Source organism: Triplophysa dalaica, chromosome 8 (genome assembly GCF_015846415.1).
Source record: "Triplophysa dalaica isolate WHDGS20190420 chromosome 8, ASM1584641v1, whole genome shotgun sequence".
Classification (NCBI taxonomy): Eukaryota; Metazoa; Chordata; class Actinopteri; order Cypriniformes; family Nemacheilidae; genus Triplophysa; species Triplophysa dalaica.
In genome coordinates this window covers 6,502,196-6,526,818 of record NC_079549.1, presented here as the reverse complement: position 1 = coordinate 6,526,818, position 24,623 = coordinate 6,502,196, and the positions used below count along the sequence as shown (strand labels likewise).

General features: G+C 39.2%; 2 protein-coding genes across 5 annotated transcripts in view; one reads left to right on the top strand and one right to left on the bottom strand.

The window, feature by feature from the left end:
• Positions 1-13,770: 13,770 nt before the first annotated feature.
• Positions 13,771-21,579, bottom strand: zgc:152951 (uncharacterized protein LOC569013 homolog). 2 transcript variants are annotated; one of them, XM_056754073.1, is made up of 9 exons: positions 21,330-21,579; positions 20,607-20,854; positions 19,715-19,829; positions 17,107-17,180; positions 15,427-15,624; positions 15,184-15,321; positions 14,933-15,022; positions 14,670-14,813; positions 13,771-14,555 (listed from the first exon to the last, which is right to left on the bottom strand). In XM_056754073.1, exons 2-9 carry the CDS (start codon positions 20,844-20,846, stop codon positions 14,427-14,429), a joined length of 1,128 nt encoding a protein of 375 aa, XP_056610051.1. In that variant the 5' UTR covers positions 20,847-20,854; positions 21,330-21,579; the 3' UTR covers positions 13,771-14,426. The 2 variants fall into 2 exon arrangements, with proteins under 2 accessions (XP_056610051.1, XP_056610052.1); XM_056754074.1 differs by having other exon boundaries at positions 14,684-14,813.
• A 613-nt stretch (positions 21,580-22,192) lies between these two features.
• slc37a1 (solute carrier family 37 member 1) overlaps positions 22,193-24,623 on the top strand; it is a 28,417-nt gene continuing 25,986 nt past the window's right edge. Inside the window, exons 1-2 of one of the 3 annotated variants that reach the window (XM_056755593.1) lie at positions 22,193-22,299; positions 22,750-22,982. In XM_056755593.1, the coding sequence (XP_056611571.1) occupies positions 22,927-22,982 (56 nt within the window). In that variant the 5' untranslated portion in view covers positions 22,193-22,299; positions 22,750-22,926. Of the gene's footprint in view, positions 22,411-22,722; positions 22,983-24,623 lie in introns of all 3 variants that reach the window. The other 2 variants (XM_056755591.1, XM_056755592.1) reach the window with 2 other exon arrangements.

The window sequence follows — 24,623 nt, the reverse complement described above, 5'->3', positions numbered from 1 at the left end:
TATGTGTTGTGCAGCTAACTGGGTGAACAGTCAGTGGCGTAACTTAAACACCTATTTAACCTAGCGGTGAATTGGCGGGGTGGATAGAAGGTGTGAGTGAGTGTGTGGGGGCCCAGGGAAATTGTTGGAGTAAATGTTTCGATGGGTCTAAACTTAGGGTGTCATTCTAATGACCGGGGAGTTTACTTCATCAACATATTACTGAGAATTCCCTGATGGCTCATGCAGATTCAGTCTTCCAGAAAACAAAAAAGTAAAACCAAATTAAATCAATAACAAAACAAAATAAAGAGATAGAAAAGGGGCTAGAGAGGGTTGCTTAACTTGGCTCCGCTGGTTGGGAACCCTAGGGTTATGACAGGGCCTGCAGGTAGGGGGCGCTATGGTGTCATCTAGCCTAGGGAGGCAGCTAAGCTCAAAAACAACAGGGAAAACTACACAGTTTAAAAGCGGGGGAAGGGAGCGTTCCTACTTCCCTTTCTTCCTATAGAAAATCCGTAGGGGCTGTACCTTATTTGCATAGACCTGGCATGAAGTGAGGGCTTCAAGATGGGTCCCAGGCAAACAAATCCAACTCTCCAGCCCTTCTGGACACCCAGCAGCAATCACCCAGACCCCTTGCCCTACACGCCACTCAGGTGCGACCACTCAAACAGTCACAACTCTCAGCCCAACCTGACCGTACCGAGTGGGTTACCGACTGGTGGGCGCAGAGAAACCTGGGATTTTACCCGGGGGTGCCACTCGCAACAGACATAGCCCGTAGGCTTTTCTTCCCGCTAAGTGGCACTTCCCGGGGTTATGTACCCCAGAATTTACTGCAGTGCACCACCCATCGGCCCCCACTAAACATAGGAGTGCCAGTGGCTGAAAGTCTCCCTGCGTGCCGTCACCTAGAGCCGGGGACAAAGGTATCTGAGAAATCCACCACCAATGCCAGGCACGCCAGGAGAGCCGGATCCACTCACAAGGTACCACTGAGGAGAGTCATCACTTCGCTACCCAGGTGTGCTAGGGGAAGTGCTACCTATAAGGAAACACAAAGGCTGAACAGGGGTAGAATTAATGACATTTAAAAATTTAATCAAATCAAATTAATGATGTTTCTAGGTAGGGGGCTGTATAGGGAGTAATGAGGAAATGAAAACAAATAAACCTACAAAAACTGAAACAAAATAAAACAAGTAACCTGAAAACTAATTATTATTATAATTAGTTAAACCAAAACTCAAAATCAAATAAGTAAATAAATAAAAATAAACTGAGAAGTCAAAACAACAAAATGGAAATGAGTGAAGGTGAAGAGACTGACTGAGAGGACCCACAAGGTGGGCGTGGTCGAGCCACGCCAAAAGGAAGTCAGGGAGGAAGGGGTGGAGTTAGGAAAGTGTTAGTCACCTACAACACGCTACACTGCCCTCTGGTGTTAGTAAGTCGTAACACCATATCCTCTGACTTCAACGTGATTACCGTCTCGTTTACACAAAGACTTTAACAATCACTTTAATCTGAACATTCAAGCGGCAATTGCTGTAGAAAAGAATTTACATCTAAAATATACGTCAAAACACAAGTCAACCAATAACTTTCTTAACTGGGTCTACAAGACAATTATGCTACAGAATTTGACGTCAGATTGATATAAATTCAAATCAAATCGCCCGCTTTTGGGGGCGTCACAGATGGTGACGTTCGATCTCGGCGGATCTAAGCTACGCGTCAGTTCACTACCTGAACGCGTGCGGCAGGATCTCTTCGCTGCCCAAACACTGAGTTTACAACACACAGTCATAAAAAAAAAAAAACACACAACGGGATTTCTTCGCCGTCGTACAATTAACTTGATCAAGATTCTAAAACACTTCCCTTTTAACGTTCGTCATCTATTGTTTAACTCCACAACATCCAGTAAAGTAAAGTACAAAAACAATATCCTTACGCCTTGTTTACGAGGAAACAAAAAGCACGCATTAGCTAGCTAGGCTAATGGTTCAACTTCGGGAAGCGTTGTATATTTAGCTGAACCCTCATTGGAAAATGCATCAATGGCTTTACATCAGTCTAAAATACACAAAATTCGGCCGTATACATGAAACAGGGAGGAAATCCGCTCCACTATTTCCTTCGCGCTAACAGAGGATTTCTTCGCTCAGATTAGGGCGGACAACAATATATCGTGACTCGCTATAAAAGGTTTCCTCGTGATATAGGGTCAAATTTGAAATAGCAGTTAGCTCGCTCATCATCAACAGTGACTGGAGATTCCTGGAATGAGACTCAGAGTGTGTTTCGGCGCAGTAACTTAACCATTCAATCATTCATACAAAGAGCGAGTTTCAAGTTTCGCTCAGCGCGCATTACCGTTACACACAAATGCAGACACAAATGAAACTGAAAGTGGCTTTCCTCACAAACAACGTTTAAAACTGCCCGCATTCTCCACCAATTATGTAGTGTATTTCGGGGGAAACTATGAGTTTGATCACAGTAAAAGACGTATAATTAATGATGACTAACTATACCTGTTTTATACACTTAATACACGGATTCGGCAGACCTCATAATAGCGACAAACTAAATTCACTCGTCCAGCGAATGATCCGCAGATCGTATATCAAATCTAAGAAATATTACTTTCCTGGCCTTGGAAAAATAACACTCTTACTGTATGTAGTACAGTACCGCTCCAGAAATTATAACGAAATCAAGCAGTTTAAGTGACGTTAATATGTGATAAAATTACACAGCAACAGTTTAATTGTGGATAACAAATGCGGGTTTATTTACTACACTAAAGGGGAAACAAACGACTGACTAACAAAATAACAAATGCTAACAAACAAAACATGAAACATAAATGCAGTAAAGAAAGGTAAGAAATAGACAAAGAGTGGCAGTTTTACAAACAGCTATTCACATCTGCATGAACCATCGAGGATAATCTCCTTTTATAAAAAGGGGTTAAAGCTTAAACGCAGCTATTTAGGATATAGTTGATACTTGCATTGGTTCCCTGAGTGTGCTGGGGCAAGTTCTGTGCGCGTTGAAAAGGTTCTATGAGTCCTGATGGTTTCAAAGCAAGCGGGTGAGTCAGTCTACTTCTTTCTTGGAGCCGGATTGGCTGACGAGGGTAGGACGAAGTTAGCCGATGTAAACTGCCGGATGAACTGTCTCCAAGGGAGAGACAGGTCTCGGTGACGTGCCGGGCAGGAGCGCGAGGACACGAGATGAGCCGAGCATCGATAGCTCAGTTTACGGCTGCTTTAAGCTTGACGGGTTCACGCCCTTCAAAGTGAGTTATCCAATCTGATGAGCTGATTTTGGAGCGAAACAAAGTTTCTTTGTTTTGCTTAGTAGCTCATTTGCATTCAGGATCACTTAGAGGTTTGGTGCTGTAGAACTCTTAGAATGACATAAAATCGATAGGATCGAAAACACGTTATTGTGCTATACATCATCTTTCCAGTAATGAAGAGAGAAACATTTAGATATAAAACATGCCAGGGTTATAAGTACATTGACAAGAAGTTCGTACAAGAATGGTAATATAAGCAGAATACAACTAAACACAAATGCTTTTGAGGTTATAGGCGAGTCCGAATAACATGGGGACAAACATACAATGTGGAGATGTAGGTTTGAATTATTTGAAACTATTCTTTTGTGGTTAACAAGAGGGAGACTTCAAGACTTGACTGACCATTTGCCCTCATTCCTGTTAAGACATCTGGAGTCCATGTTAGTGTCAACGACCCCATCCTCCCTGTTGGGATTTGTTTGGGAAGTCCACGAGTGTTGGTTGGGATTTATCCTGGTCAATTGATGGATGTGTTACAAGAGGACAGTTGGATCAGACTTGCTGGCGCCGATTAGAGTTCCACTGAGAGGTCATGTCTTAACAACCCTCAATGGTCCTCTTTATTTCAACACCCGGAACTCTAATCAATGGTGCGACCCCTATTGAGAGGTCAGGATATTTTACGATGTTCCAAATGGTCACCTTTGATCTGGGCAAGATCCTACACCATGTATTGTATGGCTTGTCACTAGGTAACAGGATGATAAACTAGAGTTTATCAGAGCGGGGGTTGATGTGCAACTATGCCTTAAAAACCCATACGTACACAATAAATGGCTTTTTAGACATTTTTTTCCAAAAAATGCTATTGACTATAACAATTATATGGCAAATCCAGCTGCGACGTAAACTAAAGGCTGATTGCATATATACTGTATGTATCAAAATTTGGCTTAATAGATTAATATGTTGTCCTCCATTTAATTTATTAATTTGAAATGCACATGACTTAACAAAATCAGTTGCTTAGAATTGGTAGTGTGTCTGCCTTTCTGTCTCCTACAGTATGACACAACACATTTATTAAAGGAGTTAATTTAAGTAAGTCTATTTACAATTCGCCAGGGGAGCTACTGCTAAATGCAGATGAAGGAAAATATGTTTTTCTATGAAGCCAAAAATACTTGTATCTCACATCGACACCTATGCATCAGGTCAGTCCAAACTGATCTGATGGCTTTCCAGTCCTATTTACAATTTGAAGGCTTTTTTTAGCCTCTTGCTACAGACAGAGTTTTTTTTTTGATGGAGTGTAAAACATTTTTTTTGTATAAACTACCAAATGTACAAACAAAATAGGCTGGCAATCTTAATTCAAAATATACACAAATTAGCGACTTTAGTTGAGGATACCAGTAATTAACAATCAGAAATACAAATCGAGAAAATAAATATAAATAAAAACAGAAGGCAGGAAAGAAAGGGAAAAAAGTGAAAGAGGCTAATTCTAATGAATTTATATTCCTCAAAACATGAAATCAAAACAAGAGCTTTTTATTGTTAACTCATTTAAATGTTTTATACATTTGTTTTATCACATTTATCCACTGATTGAAGTTGGCCTTTGATTTAAAGCACCCAAATTTACGATTGAAAAACTTTGCTATAAAAAAACAAAAATCAATGACAAAATCTAAATGTTTGTTCTCCCAAAAAAAATCCAAATTTGAGTAGCTGGACTGTTTGGGGTGGTGAGAGAATAATCTCTGGATTGCTACAACCAGTTCTCTACATCTCTCCAAAAAGGTTGCACCAATTCACAGAAAAAGAAACTTTCAAAATTTGTTTCACAAAATACTCAATTATTCACCTAAAAATTTAATTTAATCTTAATAATTGTTTGTAGGATAAATCTCCTTAAAAAAATAAAAGTCAACTTTGCCTTCGGAGGAAGAGGATTTTTTTTTATCTTTTATTTATTTCTAATTTATCAAAATCTTTGTACACACTTTCTATTTTCTAATGGGTTAAGATAACATATTTGTACATTTTTATCACAAAAATCAATACTTTCTATGGAGAGCTGTCTAATCAACCTAAACGAAATAAAATAAATATCTTCTTGAACCATATCCTCCAACCCATACGAAATACGTTTGTCGTTTGTCCCTTCCTCAAATACGCGAATTTACAAAATTAGCGCCTCTCTTGGCTGCATGCAAAACTATTGCCTACAGCATGTACATTTTGTGGTAGTATTTTGTAATAATATTGTGTGAAGTGGTTAGATTTTTATTTCACACAGGGATCCAAATGACAAAAAACTGGGAAAGTATAGAAATACTACATTGTACGTGAAACTCGTTTTTTAATAGGTTTACCATGTTAAGCATGAGAAGCTAGCACGTGTAACAGTGTAAAAAAGTCAGAATGCATAACATAGCTTGATAACCGATCTTTAAACATAAGTCAATTAATTTACCTCAGTCAATTTATACAGCTGAATCAGTTAGAGGATTATGTTATGTCAGGACCGTAATTTAGTCTTGAAAGTCCAGATAATGCAACAATAAATTGTATGATTTTTTATCCAACCATTCTTTTTGTGTTAATTCGCTATTCGCCTCTAATTTCATAGTTATGCTCTCCATGTTTTGCTGTGTTTGCTATGTGCAAAAGACTATCTTTTCAAATTTATAACAAAACCAAACTGCCACATCTGGGAAAAATCAACAGGCATAGTATGCTTACATTGTTTTTTTTTGTTTTTTTTTAATGAGGTGAATGTTTTTTGTCTCTTCATTGCCTTTTTGTGGCAGTTATACAGAAAAAAAAAGTTCAATTGCATCGATTTCATCTGCGAACAATATCATTACAAAACAAGAATACAGTAAACATTCAAAAACATCAATTTAAAGAGGGGCTGAGACAAGTAAATAAAAAGAAAAAATAATCAATATTTTCCATCCATATGAATGAATGCAAAACAAGAAATATAATAAGAGAAACAAAATCCCGGCTTTTATTATTTACTTCTGACAGCGTTTTTGAATATTGTCCCGAATAATTCTTAAATAATATTACTCTTTTTAACACTTAGTTGGCCCAGTAAAAATGCGTTAAACGCGAACAAAATCTATTCCATTGCTTCGTTTCCAGTCGACTCTACTGTCGACTCTCATTTTTTCCTGCGCTGTGTTCACTCCTCAATTATAAATTATGAATAAATTCAAGTGACTGTACTTTTACTTGTGTGTTGTGGCTAGGTTTGAGGTAAGGGGTGGGATTTGGGTAAGGTGGTCTAAAGAAAATTCTTTGAAACCATACACATTTAATAAACCATTAATTATTTTACAAGTGCAAAAATAAATGTGTCTTTATCTGACTGCACATAATGGCACGGGTCGTTTTCATAACAAAAGCGGAGAACTACAGGTAAGTACTAATAGCCGATGAAAGTGTGCCGCCATCAGCGGGAGGTTCCCAGGAAACAGAGGTCCGTATGAGAAGATGCTGGTGACTAAGGTCGTCGGGACAGTCACTAAGGGGACAGAGAATGCATACACCGTGCACGGGTCTAGCAGCTCTGTAGCCTAAACAAGAAGGGGTGGTTATTAAATGGCTAAACAAGACAAGATCAAACTAGACTTTGGAGATCAGAGACATAAATACATACAACGGTCTGACACCAGATGGACTAAAGAGGGGAGAAATCAGAATATTAAGAAGAGACAGCCAGAGTAAAAGAATTGATTAGAAATCAGACCCAGGTGCTAAGAGTGAGCATCCACTAGACGCGGAGGAACAGGACGATTACTGGAAGGGTGCGGTGGGGTAGAAAATACCAGCTTGACACTCGAGACATGAAAAACAGGGTGAACCTGACCAAAGGAGGGAGGGAAGACTGTGCCCGATAGCTACCGAATTAACCACCTTCGTGATGCAGTATGGACCAATGAACTTGGGTACCAGCTTGCGAGAAGGCGCGGAGTGGCAGGTCCTTGGTTGAGAGCCATACTCGCTGACCACAAATATAAGCAGGAGGAGAGGACCGGTGGCTATTGGCCCCAGCTTGATCAGTCTTTCAGTTTGGGACAGAATCTCTCTGTCCCTCACCCAGGTGTGGCGGCAATGCCTGATGAATGCCACAAAAGACGGGACGACAGCATCGTGTTTCTGAGACGGAAACCGGGAGGACGATTGAGCGCATGTCGGCGGCCAACACAAACTCCGGTGTCAGTAACGGCCACTAAAAGCACTGGTGGATGGCAGCCAACGTTCCCTGAATTTCTGGATGGCAGACCAGTCTGGCCGAATGACCCCAATGCAGGACATTGGGGGCCCGTTTCAGAAAGCAGGGTAAGTGCAAACTCAGAGTAAGTCAACCCCAGAAAACGGAATTCTCAGGGTTTTTCGTTTCAGAACACGACCGCGGAGTAAGTCAAGCCCATTTCAGAAATCGAGATATCTTATACTCCGAGTGAGTAACCAGAGTAACAAACTCTGTGAACCTAACCTTGTCGGGAGCAGGTTTTATTTGCAAACCCAGGGTTTGTTACAATCTCCACCCCTTTTTAAAGCGTGAGCGGTGTTGAAATTGCATACGACATTTGTTTAATGATTCTTGTTCCTAATCGCACTCAATTTAGTCACACAGACCTTAAAATGGCAGGTCCATTTATTCAGAAACCCGTAGATGAGGAAGCTGCATTAATTCGCAGAGAGTTACATTTATGTCGGTAGAGAATTGTGAGGCATGGTTTGGACGTTTTTTCTTAACTTTTAAGGCCAGTTTAAGTAGTATATTTAACATTTCCCAATCAGGCATCCTACTAGAAAGAGCATTTTATTTCTTTTAACTTTCCTGAATGAATGATGTTATTGTATTTCATATTCAGCTGCTGCCTAGATCTTTTTATTGCAGAAGGATTGCACCTACATGAGAGCGAGAGAGAGAGAGCGCGAGAGCGTTAAATATAATTCCCATTTTTCACAGTTTCAACAAAATAAATATAAAAGTGATTGACATATAAACTTGCACATTAACATATTAACATATGATATCAATTGAGTGATATCTTCACTCTTTTTATAGCCATGGTGCACGCGCGTAACCTAGGGTGAACTTACTCAGAGTGGATTGAACTATCTCAAATCAGCTGGTCTGAAACTGAAAACTCAGAGTAGCGATTTTCTGAGTAAATCAACTCAGAGTTCAGATTTTAACTCGGTGTTGGTTGAACTTCCTTATTGAAACGGGCCCCAGGATGCAGGGCAGCTGGCACCATCAACCTGCCCTCTGGACACTCTGCTGGGACTTCAATTCAAATTTCGATTCAAGTTTATTTATATAGCGCTTTCCACAATCTGCATTGTTCCAAAGCAGCTTTACAGGAGCAAATAAGAAAAAAACTAAGAAAGGTGCAACAAAGCACAGTACATGGTGTTTATAGAAAAAGCAAGATCATTCTTATAAATAATATCTAATAAATAAATAATTAAATAAATAAATGACCGTTTCCCGGTGAACATGCCAACACTGCCCTGGGCTAGGAAAACCAAACTCCAATGATTGATTAATGGAGAAAAAATGGGCCTGATCCCCTCTGTTGTGTCATAGCTGCACTCAGTCACCCCGACCAAAAGCCAGCGAGCAAACATCCACGAAGAAGGGGGAGAGTCCACCACCCGCAACCCAGGAAGTCCCCTCGCTGAAACCGTACAGGTCCAACACGGTTCCACTTCGCGATCGTCCAGAAAACAGAGGAACAACCAGGGAAAAATAGTAATGGCATAATCTAGCTTTATTCCGCTGCTGTCCGACATTGACTACAAAACAAGACCAAACCAGACCCACACTGACCTAACAATAAAATCCTGCAAACCCCAACCAACAAGCCCCCCCACTCCCCACAAATACCCACCCAGCAACCTCCAATCAGGGCAACTGAATGCAGCTATAACTTCAAACTGCTTTCAGGTAATGTAAATTTAGCATTAATGTGACAAGTAGTCCGTCTGTCGTCTTAACTGGGGATGGAATTTTCTGAGCTGGTATGGTCAGATGGTCGCCTTTCTCTTGGGTGGTGATGAAATTGTCTGAGATGAAGCTGGGATGGTGGTCAGTCAGTCCGCAAGCTCTCGCAGGAGGATGGCACAGGAACTTCATCTGTAGCTGGCGTAATCTCTAGTTGGGGATGGGCATGTGACATTCATCTGGGCCTGTCGGAATCTCTCCCTACCCCGGGATGGGCATCCCGAGGTGGAGGCAGAAAGAGAATAATTAGCGTAGCTGCTGTTCATTAACTTTGCATTAGTGAAACCTTGGCTGAAACATGTGCTTTAATCTAGATTTGAATTGGGAGAGTGTGTATGACTCTCGAATAGTATCAGGAAGGCTATTCCAGAGTTTAGGTGCTACTTATGAAAAAGCTTTATTCTAGGTATTATCAAAAGCCCTGAGTTTGGAAGCTGGACAACCACTAAGTAGAGCATTACAATAGTCTAGTCTTTAGGTCACAAGTGCATGAATACGTTTTTCTGCGTTAAAAACACATAAAATCGAAGAAGGCTGTTTTTGTGACATTTGAGATGTGATTTTTAAAAGTTGCCGTATAATATAAAGCCTAGGTCTTTAACTGTGTTTGTTGGGGTAACAGTGCAGCCTTCAATTTGCAAGTAATAATCTGTGATATTCTGTTTACGTGTTTTTGGTGCGATAAGTAATATTTCTGTTTTGTTAGAGTTTAAAAGAAGGAAATTACTATTCTTCTAATGGTCCATATCTTCTATGCACTCTGCCAATTTGGATAGCTTCAAGGAATCATCTGGTCTTGATGAGATATATAGCTGAGTATCATCTGCATAACAGTGGAAGCTAATTCCATGTTTTCTAATAAGGTTGCCAAGGGGCAGCATGTATATTAAGAAAAGCAAGGGTCCTAAAACCGATCCCTGGGGTAATCCATAATTTACTTGCATTAGATTTGACGATTCCCCATTTAAATGGACATATTGATATCTGTCTGACAAGTAAAATCTGAACCATTGTATTGCTTGTCCCTAAATACCTGTATAATTGTTTAAACGATCTAAAAGTATTTTATGGTCTACAGTATCGAAAGCAGAAGTGAGATGTTACCTTTATCTGATGCTATAAGAAGGTCGTTTGTAATTTTAACGAGTGCAGTTTCAGTGCTATGATGTGGTCTAAAGCTATACTGAAATTTTTCGTGTATGTCATTATTTTGTGTCAGGACTTTGTCCTTCCTGTTTTTGAGTTATCTAACTCTCTGGACAAGGTCAGGACAGAACCACGTCCTGTGGTTGTTTTGTGTGGAGACACGTGGCTGTTGTTGTTACCTTGCGCCACGTGTACTTCTGACATGTCTCTCAGCCCCGCTCTTCTGTCTCCCGTAATCATTCCATTTCTCTGTTTTGGGTTATTAAAATATTTTGTTAAACCTTACCCTGCCAACCTGTAGCATGACAGAACAATCCGACCAAGAAAGACCCCAGCAGGCAGTATGAATGCTGTGGGGTCCAGCCAGGCTCGCCTCCTCTGCGGCATTCACCTGGGTAACGGGGACCTGGACGATTATGCGGGCAGGTTCCTAGAAGCCGCAGAGGAGATGGTTTTCGGAAAGGAGTAGCTGATGACACTCTTTAACGCTGGCCTCAGGGAACCACTCTCGTGTGCGGGGATGAGGTCGCGGAGACCACTGGACTTTGATACCGTTTGGCAGTATGCCGTGGATCAATCGAAGTCCAGGGTCTTAGCTCAACCCGCCTACTCATCTCCGCTGGTCGTGATCCCTGAGGGTCGTTCCCTGCAGATCCGGGTTCGACGTCCGCTCCGGTTCCTGTGCACCCCCAGGCTGCAACCCGGAAGAGGAAGTCGAAAGGGAAACCTCCACCCCGTCAGCAACCTTCCAGAAGAAGCAACCCTGACGGGAAGATCCCAGGGGAAATAACATCAGGCCTGACCCTCACAGTTCCACCTCTGACCGGTCGGTACTCTGACCTCCTCTCCAAAGCCGGGCCCTTTTCAAGGCCTGGCGCCCACTTACTCACAAAGAGAGTTTCAGTTTCCCCTGGGTGTCCCTTCCAGCCGATCGCACACTCCACTGGACTGTGCCCAGCAACCCGACCTCGCACCCTGGTGAGGCATAGGGTCATACATACATGACAGCTGCCACCACTCTCAAACCGACAGTGCGTGCAGCTGTCCCGCTAGGCAGGCAATAAGGCGGAGCCAACCTTCCCTCCGGGGACCCCCCACGCGATATATGGTTAGCTCTGCCAGCCAAGAACCACCCTCCGTGGGAATGGTGAAGCAGACCGTCCCTTTGGTCCCCCTGTCACAGTCCCTGGGAGCTTGGGAAAAGCTGCCCACACTGTCTAGGGCAGCACGTTCCTAAGGGGCGCGAGAGAGCGGAATCCGCCTCGTCTCCACTCCATACCCTCTCTGGCACTCCGATCTTCCTCACCTGACAAGTAAGACGGCCCTCCTGATGGCGCTTGCTTCTTTCAAAAGGGTAGGGGAATCCAAGCATTCTCTGTGTCCCCGGATTGCCTTGAATTCGGCCCTGGCAAAACTCACGTTATCGTGAGACCCAGCCCTGGATGCGTGCTCAAAGTTCCCACTACTCCCTTCCGAGACCAAGTGGCGAACTTGCAGGCGCTCCCCATTGGGGAGGAAGACCCAACCCCATCCGTGTTGTGTCCAGCAAGCGCACTGTGCCTCTACTTGGACTGCACGCAGAGATTTAGAAGCTCTGATCAGCTCTTTGTCTGTTTTGGAGGACAGCAGAAGGGGAAGGCTGTCTCCAACCAGAGGCTGGCGCACTGGATCATGGATGCCGTTATGTGCACTCTCTTAGCTGAAACTTTGGTTATTGTTACATATCGCTATTTACACATCTATCAGCTTTGCTCAACAGCCCGGTTGTAGGATCACCGGCGTGGAGTCTTTGCATGCTGTAGCCGTATTCCATACTTTTATGTAAATTGTACGGGTTTTACTTTGTTGTCACCTATTATTCTTGACTTGTGTGGGTATGCTTTGGGTACGCGGGGGAAGTGTGGGCATACTGAGGGAAGTGTGGGCATCGTGTGGATACATTGGGGGAAGTGTGAGCTGTGTGTTGGCATGCTGTGGGTACACCGCGGGACATGTGGGCATGTTGCGGGTACACTTGAGGAAGTGTTGGCATGGTGTGGGTACACTGTGGGAAGTGCAGGAATGGTGGGGGTACACTGGGAGAAGTGTGGGCATGCTGTGGGTACACTAGGGGAAGTGCAGGAATGGTGGGTGTACACTGGCAGAAGTGTGGGCATGCTGTTGGTACACTAGGGGAAGTGTGGGCTGTGTGTGGCATGTGGGGGATGTGTGGGCTGGGTGTGGTGGATACACTAGGCAAAGTGTGGGATTGGCCCCAGTGGTACTGCTTGCAGTTCTTGTTTTTTTTATAATTGGAAGCCCCTAATAAAAATTAAAGACTGGAGGTGTCCATAAATAATAATTTAAATTAAGCCTTCTATGAGAAGTAAAAGTGTTAAAATACTTCATAAAAGAAAATTTTTCTGAAACACTGAAATATCAACACTCAACAATGGTGACAATTATAAAACTAATTCAGATAAACAGATCAACTGCAATGCATGCTCGGAGTCATGACTAGTTTTTTTACTGTGATTTTACCCAGCATGCATTGCAGAATGATATTTTCTTTTGTTGATTGACACAATTATTGAGATTCATACATTGATTCTTGATGTCTTTGTGTGTCTATACTTTGCTCATGGTTTTTCAATTTTAGAATATTTTGTTGCTAAAAAAGGATACCCACCCACCCAAATGATTTAATCATATACTTTAATATCAACACACTCCGTTGTGATTTAGATAATTCAAAATGATGGCATCATCTTGTAAACACACCAACGATCTCTCGTTACCATAATTCTTTTGTTTTCTTTGACATAGCAAGTACACTTTTATATATTCCTTTAATATTTTAAGTAAACTTGATGCTAAAACTCATGAGTCATGAGCCCAACTAAATAAAAAACACCGATCACAATAAGGGTGGTTTTTGATAGTGGTTTCTTACCCTCTGGGTTACAAATGAAGATCGAGTAAAGTTTACTTGAAAATTTCAGTGTAAACCTTACCTGAGAATTTATTATAAAAGCAACAGATATTTGTGCAAAGCTTTTACATGAAAGCTCCTTTAAAATGTTCTCACATTCTTTAAGTCAAAACCTTTTCAGCTTCTACTAGCTTTTTTCAAGTAAATTTGACTCCACACATTTTTCAGTGTACTTTTAACATGCGTTTGTTTATGTTGTTGTTTTAAAACTGTCTAAAATGTATAATGTATTAAATAAATTACTGTATATTGTCATATATGTCCATACAAATGAAAAGATTAAACATTCTTCCATGTATTCATTTGGTGAAATCAGTGTAAAAATCGTGCATTTTGATTTTAATGTAATGACATCTTTAATTGAATCCTTTAGAATCTTGCCAAAAATTAAATATGACATCTTTAATTTAATCCTTTAGAATCTTGCCAAAAATTAAATATGTAAAAAAATTGTTAAAATAACGATTCACTCTAATAGTCCTTTTAGAGCAAATTCATTAATTCAAGAAAGGTGCAAAGGCTGAAAAATATCAATATATAACCTTTTCAGGCCAGCCCTTACCCTCACATAAAATACGTGCCTTTGTGTAAAGCATAATCATGAAATATGCAAGCGATATCTGTGCAAAATCTTTCTACGAGTTTATAAACTCTAAACATAATATAATGATTTACATGAATAATATTATATTCTTTTATAAAGACATCTTTACAGAAGAACATTTAAGACAAATGCATTTGCATAATAATCAGTGCAAACCACTGTAATACAATTTAGAAATCGACAGGTAGCAAAAACTAGGTTACATTTTCATGTTGCCCTTTACGAGGTGGAAGAACAAGGGAAAGAATCTAAATGCATAGTTAGGTCATAACAGGCTACAGTTTTGAATAATGTCTATTGCCTCCAGCATGTGTTCAATAAAACACAGTGCCCACAATGTGATAGAATGATTATGTGTGTGAGAATGTGGTCAGTCTGTGCTGTTTATAGACCAGTCATAGGGCAAATAGCTCACTTTGACATTTCCTGCAGATAGTAGGGCTTTTAGGCTCAACTTCTTCTGTGACGGTCCCATATGATCAAACACCCAATTCAGCAGCTAGAAAAAATAAACAGAACTGACTGATGAAATGTGGACTAAAAGTGACAGTTAACCCAAAAACATAACAAAAGGAAATATCCATACAAGAATAGTGATATGACTAAGTAATACCTTCTCATCTGTACCTCCAAAGTCTACCTTGTACCATTTAAAGATCAGGCTGAGTTTCACCTCTCTTCTCATGCTGTCGATCGTGAAGCTGTCATCATTCTCCAAGAACGCTTCCGCAGCAGCACGCAACTGATTATTGATGTCCTAATACAAAATTGGCGCAGTATATTGAGTTTTAAAACAAAATATTCTTATATATATACATCCGCATTTCAAGATCTAAAGAATGACATTTAGTAAATAATAATAGTTTTAGAGTTAACCTGTGGTGTGTAAGTTCTAATTGGAGGACAGCCCTTTGCACCACAGTTTAGTGCAAAATGAATGAGAGGCTCCACATCATGAAGCGCCACCTAATGGATTTAAACAAACATAACTCATGCCAGTGACATTTACTCAATTTCTACATAAACTTCAAGAAAAAAGATGAAACCTTTAATAACCTCACATTATAGCAACAACATTTTTTATTATACTTTTAAATTTCAGGCCACACAAAAACTTTTTTGGATACCCGCAGTCGTGGATCGTTCTTTGAAAATGGCTTTAAGAATTGTGCCATGCCTCTTCGATTCCCTCTCAGAACTCCATTTTCAATATCCTGCAATGTGAACACTTCACCGCCAATGAGGTAGCTCACATAGTTGAAGAACTATATAAGAATCAAAAGGGCAAACATTAATGATATCTTTCTATTTCTAAACAAAAGACCTGAACCAAACTGCAATAATCTTTAGATTTGAGAATGTCTTCTTACCCGGTACCTCTGCCATAAGGTTTTGGGAAAGCCAAGGCGCAGATTTCCATGGATGACGAGAGCATTATAGATGTTGATGAAGAAGGCCAGTTTTTCTTCGTGACTCAGGGACAGCAGTTCCGCACGCTGAAGTTGTACAGCTAGCTCACAGTACTGCTCGTAGTACGGGCTCCGACGCACGGCCTTGTAATCGACCGCCTGGTCAAAAGTGAACAGCCAGACGGTCAGACTGACAATGTTATTTAAAACATAATCTGGAGGAACGGATTCTTTACTCACTATTAACATAATGCGTCATAATAAGTGCAACAAGCATAAGTGTGACACGGCCTTGCATCCTTCTGATATGCATGAAGTGTGTTACTAGATGGTGAAATGGAGCACAAGAATAATGCTTAACGATTGACGGATGCTCCATAAAATCCTCGTCATCAGCTAAGAATCTTGGCGTTGTATTCGACAGTACTCTCTCATTTGAAAGCCATGTCGCAAACACCTGTAAAATTGCATTTTTCCATTTTAAGAATATATCTAAATTACGTCATATACTGTCACTTTCAGATGCAGAGAAATTAATTCATGCATTCATGACATCAAGACTAGATTACTGTAATGCACTTCTAGGTGGTTGCCCTGCGGGCCTATTACAAAAACTGCAACTGGTTCAAAACGCGGCAGCTCGAGTTCTTACACGTACAAAAAAGTATGAGCATATAACCCCGGTTCTGTCAACCTTGCACTGGTTACCTATAAAGCATCGCATTAACTTTAAGATCTTGCTTATTACCTATAAAGCCCTACATGGTCTAGCGCCGCAGTATTTGAATGAACTTCTATTGTATTACAGACCTCCACGTACATTACGCTCTAAGGGGTCCTGTCAGTTGGTAATACCTAGAATTTCAAAATCAAGTGCAGGTGGTAGATCGTTTTCTTATCTAGCGCCTAAACTTTGGAATATTCTTCCCTGCACGGTCCGGGAGGCAGACACACTCTGTCAGTTTAAATCTAGACTAAAGACTCATCTTTTTAATCTTGCATACACTACACCTCCATAATATTAATCCTCAGAGGATTTAGGCTGCATTATCTAGATCAACCGGAACCAGGAACACATCCAACAACAAATGATGCACTTGTTGCATCAAAGAGTGCAGAACAGTACTCTACTCTCAGCCAGTCTTGTCTCTTTGTTCCAAGGTTACCGCAGGATGCAGTTCATGCCCAGACCTGATGGCAGAGCTGAGAATGGAAAGCGGTGACCTGACAAGTGCTAAGAGGATAGAGCTGGATAAAGGACGCGACAACTTTGTTTTTCCTACAACATTTCAAATGCTATTAGATTGTTAATGATAATCTTTAATCCTTAATTTTTATATTTTTACTAAGCCTTGTTGTGCAAGCACTGTTGAGCTTGTGCAGAGGCAGCAGCTTTTGCCAGAGGGGAACTGGAATCCCCTGGTTGGGCCTGGGTTCCCCTGAGGTTTTTTTTCTCGATGGGAGTTTTGGGTTCCTCACCACCGTTTGCATATTGTTTTGCACTATCTGCCTGGCCGGGGGGGCTGCTTTAGAATTCATACTTGTATTAAATGTGTCTCATGTACAGCTGCTTTGTAACAATGAAAATTGTAAAAAGCGCTATATAAATAAAGTTGAGTTGAGTTGAGTTGAGAGCATTACCTTGCCATCTTCAGAGAGGTGATCAGAGTAGAGTTTCAGGATCAGATTCCTCATTGCTTCAGAGACGTCAGAAGCTGCATACAGTCAGCATCACAAACAATAAAAGTAAGAATAATTTAAACCACCAAACACTAAAGGCTGTATATGCTGCATTGGTAACATTCTCCAGAAACCTTATTTTTGTATTACCAAACATAGCAAACATTTACCAACATGGTACATTTTCGTAATCAAACTGCTGTCATTAAACAGATTTCAATGTTTCCTGTGGCTGTTAAAAAAAATCACCAGCTTTATTTCTGTATGTGAATGCAAGTACAGTATGACAGCCAACACCAATGGCTAACAGAGTTTAATTCTTCATCATTTTGTTGTTCAGTAAGTAAACACAAAAATATAATTATGGGCAGGAACTCTATCAGCTCTGTTCTAGTATAACCTTCCAGATGGAAAATGACGTGACAAACACAATGGTCTTAGTATAATACATGGAGAAAGCTATCCCATTGATCAATGTCAATGGCTTATGACTGGGAAAGTACCTGTGGACCAAAACTGTCATCCTTGTCTGGATGCTCAAAGAAGGATGTTTTTACAGTGTTTAACTAGTGCACAAACCTAAAAAAACTTTTTTCAGCTCAATCATTTCAGTGAGATGGGCAGCTAATTTGAATAACCTCATTGTACGTTCTAGGTACTGACACAGTTTTCATAGTTAATGAGAAAAACTCATTACAAATAATCATAGACCTACATAGAAGATTGGTATTTTATGCGATGTGACAACCGCACTGCCATATTTAAGAACACTAGGCTGCCCTATATACAGTTTCATCGGACACTCGCGCCTGGCCCAAAGTTAACTTCCGGTCTGTGTTTGGCTAGTGGCAAGTAATATATAACAATTTATTTTTATATTAATTGCATGTTATATTTTATGTATATTCATATTCATTAATATTTACATTTTATTGTATATTAAGTGTACGAAATTATATTGAAACTACTCGACAGTTATAGATTCATTGCCGGGGCCTACCGCAAGTTAAGTTTGGCCCACAAAATGTTTGTTTATGTTGATGTTACTGAAACCGTCTATAAACTCAATACAATACAAGTATAGAATGGAGCTTTTTTTATGTGGACCTCTAGAACATTGGTTCCCAACTTTTTTTCCTTGGGATCCCCCCAAGTACATATATGACAATCGGAGCCCCCCCATCCCTCATATATGTGTGTGTGACACATAATTACTACTCACACACACATATAGAGATAGTAAAAATAAATAAATTAAATTAAATAATTTAATCATAAATTAAATTAAATGGTTAAGATGACTAATTTAAAAGATTTTTATGACATTTTCACTTGAATACTCAAACAAATGTTTAGGTTATTTTTCAGGCTACTGTCAGTTACTGCTTATTTTACAAGGCATCTTTTCATTTTGCTTGGGTTCATGCTGTCATTTACCAATTTTTTTACCACAGAACATACATTCTGGCCGAGACTTGTCTTGCCTAAATTTAAGTAGCTTTTGTAAGAGCATCTAAACATTTATTCTTCATTTCTTATGAAGAATCACTGCATTAAAGTTTGTAACTAGCAAGGCGGGACGAGAGCCGCGAGGGAATGCAAGTGATTAGGGTATGCTGTGCGTTGAATCGGCCTTTAATCTCTCACGGAGGAGATCGGAAGCATAAAATGACGAGCGACAGGAGTGTACGATGAGAGAGGACCAGGCCTGGATTTTTGTTATGTTTTATTATGTTTGTGTGGCCGGCAGTTGACCATGAGGGAGCTGCCGGCATTCTACGTTCGTTTTGTGGTTTGTTTAGTGTTGTTAAATGTTTGCCGGTTCCCGCCTCTGCTATTTTTCCTTTTGATTTTTATGTTGACACGAATGTTGACGCCTGACAGAAGACAATTCTCACGTGAGTCTCATAGTGAGAAGGGCCAATGTCAGTGCTTCCAGCTACCGCAAAGCCCTGTGTGAATTTTTGCCGATGGAGCCGGAAATTGAAATAATTATTTTATGGAAGATATAACTATTTTTGACTGCATTGTCTTGACATTGTAAGCACATGATTTGTATATAAAATGATTAGAGGAACACTTTATGCAACTTAATTTAATCTCAATGTATGTCAGCTCCCGTGCCCCTCATGTGAACTCTGGCGCCCCCCTAAGGGTGTCGTGGAGCCCAGGTTGGGAACCACTGGTCTAGAATATGGTGAATAATCCTTTGCAGATGTTGGATTGTCTCCACAAATATTATCTAGTCTTTAACATTGATATAAACAGATGACAGCAGATATTCTTAGAGAAACAGATGGTGATTTTAAAGAGGCTCACATGCAGACAGAAGCATTCAAGCGACACAAGTCATCAACACTGTATGCCAATAAACATTTCCTGTAGCTCAGATGGTAAGAGCATTGCGTTAACAATGCAAAATTGTGGGTTCGAACCCAGGGGATTGCACATACCTATGTATACATGTATAGGATAATGCAATGTAAGTCGCTTTGGATAAAAGCGTCTGCCAAATGCATAAATGTAAATGTAAATGTAGAAGGAACAAAAAGCAAACAAATATACTAACCTCTTTCAGGTACTCCCTCGGGATCAGGGACATTTTCATCAGGGACAGGTGGAGCATCTGGGGGCACTGGTTCCTCTCGTACCAAGAGAACCAGATGTTCCAGCTGCTGAGGATCCTGAAAACACATATAAAATATATATATTGATCAAACTCATTTTTAAGAATCAAATATCAAGTCAGACTCAGAGCTTATAGACGGTTTTATCAGATGCACATGCCTGGCCGAAGTTAACTTCCGGTCTGTGTTTGGTTGGTCTGGCTAGTGGCTAGTATATTAATTTATATTAATGTATATTCATTTTATTAAATTAAAACTACTCAACTGTTATTGTTATCAACCAGAAGTTAAGGTCAGCCGGAAGTTAAGTTTGGGCCACATAACGTTTCTTTATGTTGTTCCCTCTAAAACGGTCTATTGACTTAGTCAATATTACTATGTGTCATTATTATCTGGTAATACCTATTATGCCGTTCCTTTTTAACTATGCAACTTTTAAAAAATATCAATTGTTTGTGTTGTGTTAAAAGAGGTACTTTTAGATTTTATTTTTACTTATGTTTTAAAATGCAGACTTTCAGAATATTCTTTGGTTAAACTCAGACACTGAAAATGTAAATATGTAACTTGTTATATTAAATGATGCTTATAATGTTTTTCCCACTACAAATGATCAAAGTCTGCCAAATGCATATAAAATTGCAATGCAAGACTATACTTCCTGGAGGTTCATATATTGTAGAAGCAAAAAATGTCAATTTTATCTCAAAGTATATATATATATCCCTGTGTAAACTGGATATGATATTTAAAAAATCTTTAAAAGTTTGATATTTTTATGCAACAAACGACATAAAAATATATTGCACTGAAGAAATGACATGTGGGACTCACCAGGTTCTGGAGGTCCTCATTGTTTCCAACATAAACATTATTGAAGAAAATCTGTGGTACAGAACTGCAGCCTGCAAGTCTTTTCACTTTAGTTTGCAGTTCTCTGTGTTTGTTTATATCCACTTCACACACAGGTAGACCTAATTTCTTCAGAGCTGCTTTTGCCTGTGTGCAGTGTGGACAGCCTGGCACAGAGTACACTGTTACCCTGCCCTTCATGTTGCTTTTGTTCTCAGCCATCAAATCACCTGAAATGTGAGTTATTAACAAATAAAGACTAAACAAATCTCTAAACATAATAAAGTGTCACTGAAGTCATTAAAAGAGTATTCCCTTGTGAAAACTATCCAATGTTTTATAGTAAAAGTATGACACTTGTACAACAAATACTACGGTTATACTTTGGTTATTGTAGTTGTGAACATAGTAAAAAATTGTGGCACCTATGGATTAACTACAAAAAAATGTATTACAGTTAAACCATGGTTAATCTTAATATACCAATTCTTCAATTATATTAAACTTTATTTTAATTATATATTTATGTGTAAAATATGCCCCTAACATGTATCATATTCTCTGCCAAAATACCAACTACTACCCAAAGATACGACTCTGTCACAAACATATAATAAAGCAAACAATTGTATTGTGTCACAAAAGCTAAAATGAAAACTAACAAGCAGGTTTTATGGATCTGGGTTAGCTGATTTCTGGACCTACCTTTTAAAGAGCTGAAATATCATATCAAAGCTTTCGGCCAGAGCCACAATAGACTTTGTAGACTGACTGCGGCTAAACACATAAGCTGACTAGGCTGGTTTTGACTGTCTATAAATAAAATACTAAGCATCGCTGTATATTGTCACTCAGCAGTATGGTGTTGTTTTCATACTCTTATTCATTCATTATTTATCTGAAGTTGTCTGAATAGAGAGGAATAGAGGCACGGGCAGCACGGACAAAACTGGGAGGGCGCATCAATAATACAACAACGTGAAGTCGGTAAAATCAAGGCGTTTGAAATATCTATAGATTAAGAGTTCCTAAACAGTTATAGGCAAATAGGCTGTGATAAATACACTTGTAAACTGAGGTAAAATAACGTCAAATCAAGCAAAAAAGAGAATAAAAATGTTGCACTCTTTTCCGCATTTTAAAATTAAAAATAGTATGAAAGAACACAAAGTTATGCAAATTACATATGACCAAAAGACCACATTTTATATTTTATGCTGTTTTAATACCCACTCTTGGCCTAAATTACAGTTCTACAGCGCACAACCTGATCATTATGTATTTTTGACTATACTGAGAAATTTCAGGTAATGTTGACGCTTGTCGGCTGCTTTTGTTTTGACCACAATAATTCAAACCTTTTTTGTTATATCAAATTATAAAGAATGAATCAATATTAATACATTTTCTTTGAATATACCTTTTATTTAACATAGCTAAACAACCTTTCTTAATTACTCTTCCCATTGAAGAGTCTATTATTTTGAAATATTTTACTGGTCCGGGAGGTCCTTGTTGTTTTTTCTGTGTTGTTTCTGTCTTCATGCTGTTCTGGGTGGCGTCATAGCGTTGCGTTCAACAAGGAGGAAGTGAACCACACTGTTTGGTCGCTACAGACGACGCTGAACGTGAAGTACCGCAGATAGTGACCTTTGAATGATTTTCTTTTTTTCATGTACGTGATGTATAAATCGTTTCGTATTTTTGAGAATTAGTTTCTTTCCCTGTTATCAATCACAACTGTTTGATAAACGTGTTGTCTTCCCACAACCTCTAGAGTTTACGAGTAAGTGCAAAAGACTCTAACATCATAAAAGTTACATTTAGGATGATGTGTAACATCAGACCTCAGTTTGATGTTTGTTATCGTAATGTAGATATGTTTTTCGCAGTTCGTGATATTTCCTAGAATATTGTCCTTTCGTTATTATTTGGAAATGAACGTACAATGTCTTCGTATTCATCATGGTAACGTGTTCAGGGCTCAGTCATTCACCTGTCATGAATTAACAAACAATGTATTATCTCTCTACTGCCCAGATGATTGTGAGGAACATTTCATCGTTTATTGAAGCGATTGTTTGTCTATTTACGATAGATATCTCCCCTGTCTTCGTTTGTTCAGGATGTAAAGCGTCTTCGGATGGGTCGCTTCCTGGTCACATCAAAAGGCAGTCCTGGTCAGAGATGGGTTTTGTAATTATACAATTACGGGCATTCTGCCTAATTTCTTTATCAGATTAATTCATTGCTGTATTACGCCCACCGAGTTTCACCTACGGACCAACACACATTCGCAAACATGGCACCAGTCCCACCTGGCATTCGTTTCATGGCATCCTTCAATAAGGACCAATGGTGAGTATGAGCATCATAGTTTGTTTTCCATAAAATTAAGCGTATTGTGTCATATGTCTCATTTGCTCACTCTTATTTTTCGGAACAAGATTGACTTCATTTCTTTTTTGAAACACAATAGCAGATATTTATAACGAAATGTTCATGCTTTTTCCAAACAATGAAAGTTAAGGGTGGATGACAATGCTGTCGAGCAAGATGTCATTGAAAATGTATGGTTTCAGAGCAATAAATAATAAGTCTCAAATGGATAACCTTTATGGTGCTTTGAGTGTTACGGTCCATATGCATTTATATCGTATGGATGGGAGAAGCTTGGACATTGTGCTTAAATTCTTCAGTTTTTTTCATACGCATTTTAAATGACACGTGGTTCCATAAATAATGACATGAATCTCTATCTCTTAAAAAGTCTACTTCCTGAAACTTTGAATCCCTCACTGTTTTTAAACAGGCTTGGCAAGCCGTAATCTCTTTGTGCTAAATCAATGTTATACCTGCTGTGTAATTTAACAAAATCATGCTGGATTACTTCCTCATGACGCATTAACACAGCTCCTCCCAATCCGTTTTGATCTTTTTAGTGGAATAAAATGTGAAAATGTTTAATGTAGGCGGTACATAATTCACTCTTCAACAGTACCATGATTACTGACATGTATATAAATAAGAATCAAAATTTTTGAGCCCTACAACATATGAATATTTCACTGCATACGTCATTAACAACAGTCATTTGAGCTAAGATTGTGATACATCCGGTTTGGTGAGTTTACTTTAGCATACAGACTAGGATAGCCATGTCTAAATTCATGAACAAGCCATCAGAATGTGTTGTAATCTTAATGGAATAGTTTGCCCCAAAAATGAATTCATAATTTACATCATGTTTAAATCGCACTGGCTCATGTGTGTCTCGTGACAAAACACGCATATAACAACTAGTCATAAATATTATTAGAAATTATTTGTGTTCAACTGAAGAAATGATGTCAAATACATCTGGAATTTAGGGCGAGTAAAGTATGAGAGAAGTTGAATTTTTGGGTGAACTATTCAAGGACTGTCATGTGCCAAAAGGCTGCCATGATCCTTTTTGGAACATTCTATTTATTGAGTTTTATAATAAAATAGCGATACAATATACAAAAGAGTTTGATCTTCACTTTACAAACAACCAAATTCCACTGTGTCACAAGAGAATATAAACAGAGCAAGAAGACATTAAAATTTCTGGAAGGTTTTTGTTTTTAAAACATGAAGATCGAAAGCTACACCAGTATATTACAAACACATGGACCTGTTTTCAGTGGAATGCAGACATCCTTCAATTATTTGAAGAGTTTGGTTCTAAAATGAGATAAAACCATTTTTAACTTATCTTATAAATCATGTTGTTTTTTTTACTGTGCATGTCAATCAAACTGCAGTTGGTTTGTTTTGATTTAAGTGATAATAACTCCAAAATACAGCTAACTAACATAATAAAACACGACGATAACATCATAACATAATAACATGATTTGTTTTATTTTGAGTTATCTCACTTTGGAAGCAAACTCTTCATTTGCAGGGCTATGCACGCCCTTTGAGTGCCTATACATTTTTTGGGGCAAGTTTGGAGATGTTCATTAGTCTTGC

Coding starts and splice junctions, on each gene's coding strand:
- zgc:152951 (XM_056754073.1), bottom strand. CDS start 20,846: ATGGCTGAGAACAAAAGCAACATGAAGGGCAGGGTAACAGTGTACTCT. Junction 19,830..20,606: donor ATGAGGACCTCCAGAACCTG/GTGAGTCCCACA, acceptor ATGTGTTTTCAG/GATCCTCAGCAGCTGGAACA. Junction 15,322..15,426: donor CCTTATGGCAGAGGTACCGG/GTAAGAAGACAT, acceptor ATTCTTATATAG/TTCTTCAACTATGTGAGCTA.